Genomic DNA, 5,090 nt, shown 5'->3' with positions numbered 1-5,090 from the left:
TAAATGATATTAAAAAAAATACTTGGATATCCGAAGTACTCTAGAACACTACAATATACGATACCAACGATCAATGCCAGTCACCGCCGCTATTCAATTATTGTTGTCTAACTGTTATCATCCAACTCGTACCACCTGGCACTCATAGCATATTCTCTATTATCCAATTAACATCATATGCTAATCGTTGTCTAATTAATATAATTGATTTCCTATCATCATCCTATTATTTCTCCCTAAATTTGTATTACAATTACAAGAGATCAAGTAAGTGCTCCCAACTTTATGATCTTATCTTCACTAATTTTGGAAAAGGGTAAATTTTTATAACAACAAATATATAGTAGATTATTTCGAATGATAAAGCCTCACGATTTTTTTTTTCTTGATCGTGTTTTTCATTTATCAATATGAGTTAAAAGCCTGACATGTAATTTTGTTCCTTCATAATTAGTGATCCTTTTATACTATTTTTAATTTTAGCAAATAACTTCCAACTATATTAAACTACCCATTATAGCTAATAAAAACATATTTTTTTTAGTTAAAACAAGTTATCAGATCGGGTTTAGGTTACTACCGGGTTTTGTTCGGGATTAAATTTTGACCGCTTTATTAAATGGGTTGGATTTGGATCGACTGGATTCAGATCAGATAATTTCGGGTTGGACCCGTATCTGGTCCATTGACCTATTTTTACACTCTATACCTAGCAACTTGCAAATAGATTTCACAAATATAATTTCATCGAAAAATGAAAATATATTTTAGCAAATATAAACATTAGTTTCAGCATATATTAAATTTAACTCGAAAAAATAAATAATTTTAGCAATTGAAAATATATTTCAACAACATATAATATTATTTAATGTAATCTAAGAAAGTAGCAAGATAGATCAAATGAATTTAAATAAAACTTTTTTATACAAATAATGGAAAAAATAAGACTCGAGAATTTCAGCAAAATAATGAATGAATCTACTCAATGACCCATAGGGGGCTACGATTATGTGAGTTTAACTTCGAAACAAATTTTAGGGTAATAATGGCCAATGATCATACGAGTTTATGGTTGATTTGATAGGAAATGAAAGTTTGCAATCTCTCGCTAATCTTATTTGCCGATGAAGTTACTCCAACATTTTCACATCTGTAATCGTTTCTCATCCTGTCTCTAAATATAAAGCCGGTCATCTATCTGAGCATCCTCATCTCTGCAAGACTCAAATTAAATTTTTATGACTAACATTCTACGCCATAAAGGATTGTAAGCCTCACTACTATCTTATAGAATATTTCCTTGTGTTTGAGTGGTACTTTTTTATCACACAACATGACCGATGCATTTCTCCACTTTAACTATCCAACTTGAATTCTACTCATAATATCCCCATCTATTTTATCATTGTTTTGAACAATAGACTCGAAATATCTAAAACTTGCACTCTTTTTAATGAATTGATTGTCCAAAGTCACAATCCCTCTACTAGATCTATTACTATTAACTAACACTCAATATATTCTATTTGAGATAAACTCAAACAAAACCTTTAGACTCTATCGTTCGAACAATTATTACGTCCTCCGACCGGATGCAGAGGAACATTCGGTCGTAGGCAAAATCCCGCCTATACCGAGGTGTACCGAGTTTGGAAAAACTCGGTACACCTCGGTATAGGCGGGATTTTGCCTACGACCGAATGTTCCTCTGCATCCTTACACTGGACCAAATAAAAGTTCCTATGGTTCACCTCCATAATTTAAGTTTTCCTTCAACTTTTTTTCTAAGTCTTTATCAGCAAGAAGGAAATCATCAACGGAAAACATACACCTCAATACTTACTCTTGCAAATGTCTAATGAAAACATCAATGAAAACATCAAATTGAATTAAAGCATTGTGTAACACATTAAGAATCACATTTTTAAGAAAACAAATAAATCCAACCAAGAAAACTACACAAGCTGTCGGGGCTTATCTTCATATAGAGCTGAAGAAAATAACAAACGTATTTGAAGTAATAAAATTTGTTTGCTTTAGCATATTACACACTGCGGTATTCCTTCTTCTTGTATAAATAGGATTGAGCAAAGCAGACAAAAAGGACCAGCGCAATAGCACCAAGTCCTGCAAGGAGCCAGAAGAAATAATCAAGATGAGCTCGATTCAAATTGTCTGAGAACCAGCTCTCCCCTTCTCTTTTAGTTATTTCATCAATCACTGAAACAAGCAAGCCACTAATGAAGCTTCCTATGCCGAATATACTGAGATAAAGAGCAAGTCCCAGGCTCCTCAAAGCATCAGGTACCTGATCATAGAAAAACTCCTGCAGGCCAACCATTCCAAGCGCATCCATGATGCCAAATAGAATGTACTGAGGAAGGAGCCACAATATGCTCATTGGAACTGTTGCATTTGGCTCATCGACCAAGCCATTTTCTCTTGCAGTTTGGATCCTTTTCATCTCCACAAGAGCTGCAACGACCATTGAAATCACTGAGAAGAACAATCCAATGCCAATTCTTTGAAGATGTGTGATGCCAGTGGAAAGCCCAGAAAGATTTCTGGCCATAGGAACAAGTACACGGTCATAGACAGGAATGAAGACAACAATAACGATGCTTATGATGCTTTGCAGAGCGGCCGAGGAAATTTGGAAGCTCGGTCCAATATGCCTGTCCATGGTGCCACCTTGCTTGTTGAACAAGGTTGAACTTTGAGAGAAGGTTATAGCATAGGCTAAGCAGGTAGCCCATATAGGAAACAACCGAAGCATCCCCTTAGCTTCATCAATTCGTTCATCAACAAGCAATTTACCCCCATTGAGAAGCCTAATTGCAAGAAGTTTACATAGTAATCAATGCTAAATGTATTGAAATTTCAGTAACAATGCAGTATAGAAGCATAAAGCTTATAAGTTGCACCATAATTAAGAACAACAAGTATGTTTTGGTAAAAGAATAGCAGTTCCCGGATTCTAACTTGTTCTGAACAATAAATGGGGGAACTGGCACTGGAAACCAAGATTTCTAAGTCGCATATAGGATTTTTTACAAATGGAGTGGAGAAAGAATATTTCCCTTTTCATTACTTTAATGCATTACTTTACATATCCTAACAAGGATAAGTTGGTAGAATGATAACAACCAACCTAAAAGAATCCGGCCTTCAATATTGAGTGAAAAACTGAAAGCAACCAAGATAAAAGCTTAAACAGATAAATTGAGGTCTATAAACCAAAATTAATTTAAGAAATAAATGAATTAGTTTAACAAAATTATGTTAATCCTGAAATCTAAAAGAAAACTCTTAACACCTTTGGGCCCTAGCCATGCACAAAAGTTTAACGTCTGAACAAACAATGCAAATGTCAATTGTTATCACATGATGAGCAATCATGGAGATAGTAGAATTTGACACTGTGATCTCCAATACTTATAATGTTTAATTTAGATTGCTGGGATCAGAAAAAACAAGTCTAAACACATTCCAAGCCCTGCAAACTGTTAATCTCTGATTAGAACCAATCTAAAAGTTTAATTAGTAAGCTGAGATCCAATATTTAAAAGCTGAAAGCAATAAAAAGAACTTTTACTTTGTTTCTTGATCAGATTGATAGCTGCTGTGCTGTTCTAGGTCTCCAGCTTCCACTTCAGATAGGAATCGATCTGCTGAAGATTGCCTGCTCATGGCCAAATCAGCCATCCCTTTGACAATCCTAACAAAGGGGCTTGTATCCTCCAAGGCATAGCAGCGGTAAGTCTTGCTTCCCAACAAGAAAACCAGAAGAGCAATGCCCATAACAGCACAAGGAATTCCAAATCCAAAGCTCCAGCCAATGTTGTCCTGGATGTAGCTCAATACAATGAAGGAGGCAATCATGCCACCATTCATCCCAAAGTACCACCAATTGAAGAATGAACTCCTTGCAATGCGCTCTTGGTTATCAGACTCGTCGAATTGGTCGGCACCAAACGCCTGAAGGCATGGTTTGTGCCCTCCTTCCGCAAAGGCTACGAGATAGAGGGATAAGAAGAACAAAACAACTTGGAGAACAGCTGGAGAACAGGATGGAGAATTCAAGGTAAGCTTTAGGTCTACTGAGCATGAGCTTGAAAGCACGGCAGTGAGCGTGAGCAACCCTAGACCCTGAGGATCAAAAATCTATTTGATTTGGATAGTGAATAGATAGGAAATAAAAGGGGTTTTTTAGGATTAGGGTGAACCAGGACGTAGAGAAGTGAGGCGAGGACGATAGTGCGGTAGCGGCCGAGGAACGAATCGGCGACAAAAGCGCCCAGGAGGGGAAGAAGCATAGAGGCGCCGGACCAGCTGTTGACGGAGGAGGCGGCAGCGGCCGTCGAGAAGTTGAGAGGGCCGGTGAGGTAAGTTATGAGGTTGAAGGAGATGCCATAATACGCCATTCTCTCGGCGATTTCAACCCCTGATTCCATCAAGAGAGGTAATCATTAATCAAGTAGGTGATAAGGGAAGAGGCTGTGCATAGAGGGAAGCTTACCTATGATAAAGAACGCAGAGGTCCAGCGACCAGAAGATGATCTAGAGATAGGTTGGCCGCGAAAGTCTACTACCCCGAACATGGTAGAGGATGGCCGGAGAAGGGGGTTCTTCTCCATTGAATCTTTCTCTCTCTCTCTCTCTCTCTCTCTCTCTCTCTCTCTCTCTCTTCTGGTCAATCCCGACTTCCTCCGGCGTAGTTGGAAGAACTTAGAGGTTTTGCAGTGGAAGAAGCAACGGGCAAATAAAAAAAAAATCATTATTTTAAATATTAAATTAGAAGAAGGTATATAATTAAAATAAAATTAAAAACTATCATACACATAAATAGATTTTAAAACAATTTTACTATTTTCTTTTAAATGGAATTTTTTTTGCTTTTTCAGCATAGAGAGATGAAGAAAGGGAAAAGGTTGAGAGAGATTGATCGAGAGGGAGAGAGAGTGCAAAATTCATTAAAATTTAAATAATTTTCCAAGTTTATATTTTAAATATTTAATTAATTTTAAATTTTAAGTAACTTTTAAAATATATTTTAATTATTAAATAAAATTAATGTAAGATATTAA

The 5,090-nt window shown here is 36.4% G+C and overlaps 1 protein-coding gene across 1 annotated transcript; it reads right to left on the bottom strand.

Annotated features, from left to right (window-relative positions):
• Positions 1-1,904: 1,904 nt before the first annotated feature.
• LOC110108285 (protein NRT1/ PTR FAMILY 5.10) lies at positions 1,905-4,751 on the bottom strand. The gene is made up of 4 exons (XM_020838860.2): positions 4,523-4,751; positions 4,230-4,447; positions 3,599-4,152; positions 1,905-2,834 (listed from the first exon to the last, which is right to left on the bottom strand). The coding sequence occupies exons 1-4, from the start codon at positions 4,638-4,640 to the stop codon at positions 2,048-2,050; spliced, it is 1,677 nt and encodes a 558-aa protein (XP_020694519.1). The 5' UTR covers positions 4,641-4,751; the 3' UTR covers positions 1,905-2,047.
• Positions 4,752-5,090: the final 339 nt, after the last annotated feature.

Source organism: Dendrobium catenatum, unplaced genomic scaffold, assembly GCF_001605985.2.
Source record: "Dendrobium catenatum unplaced genomic scaffold, ASM160598v2 fragScaff_scaffold_156, whole genome shotgun sequence".
In the NCBI taxonomy this organism is placed as follows: Eukaryota; Viridiplantae; Streptophyta; class Magnoliopsida; order Asparagales; family Orchidaceae; genus Dendrobium; species Dendrobium catenatum.
Note: the sequence above shows the minus strand (reverse complement) of the source record. Positions and strands in the feature narration are given on the sequence as shown.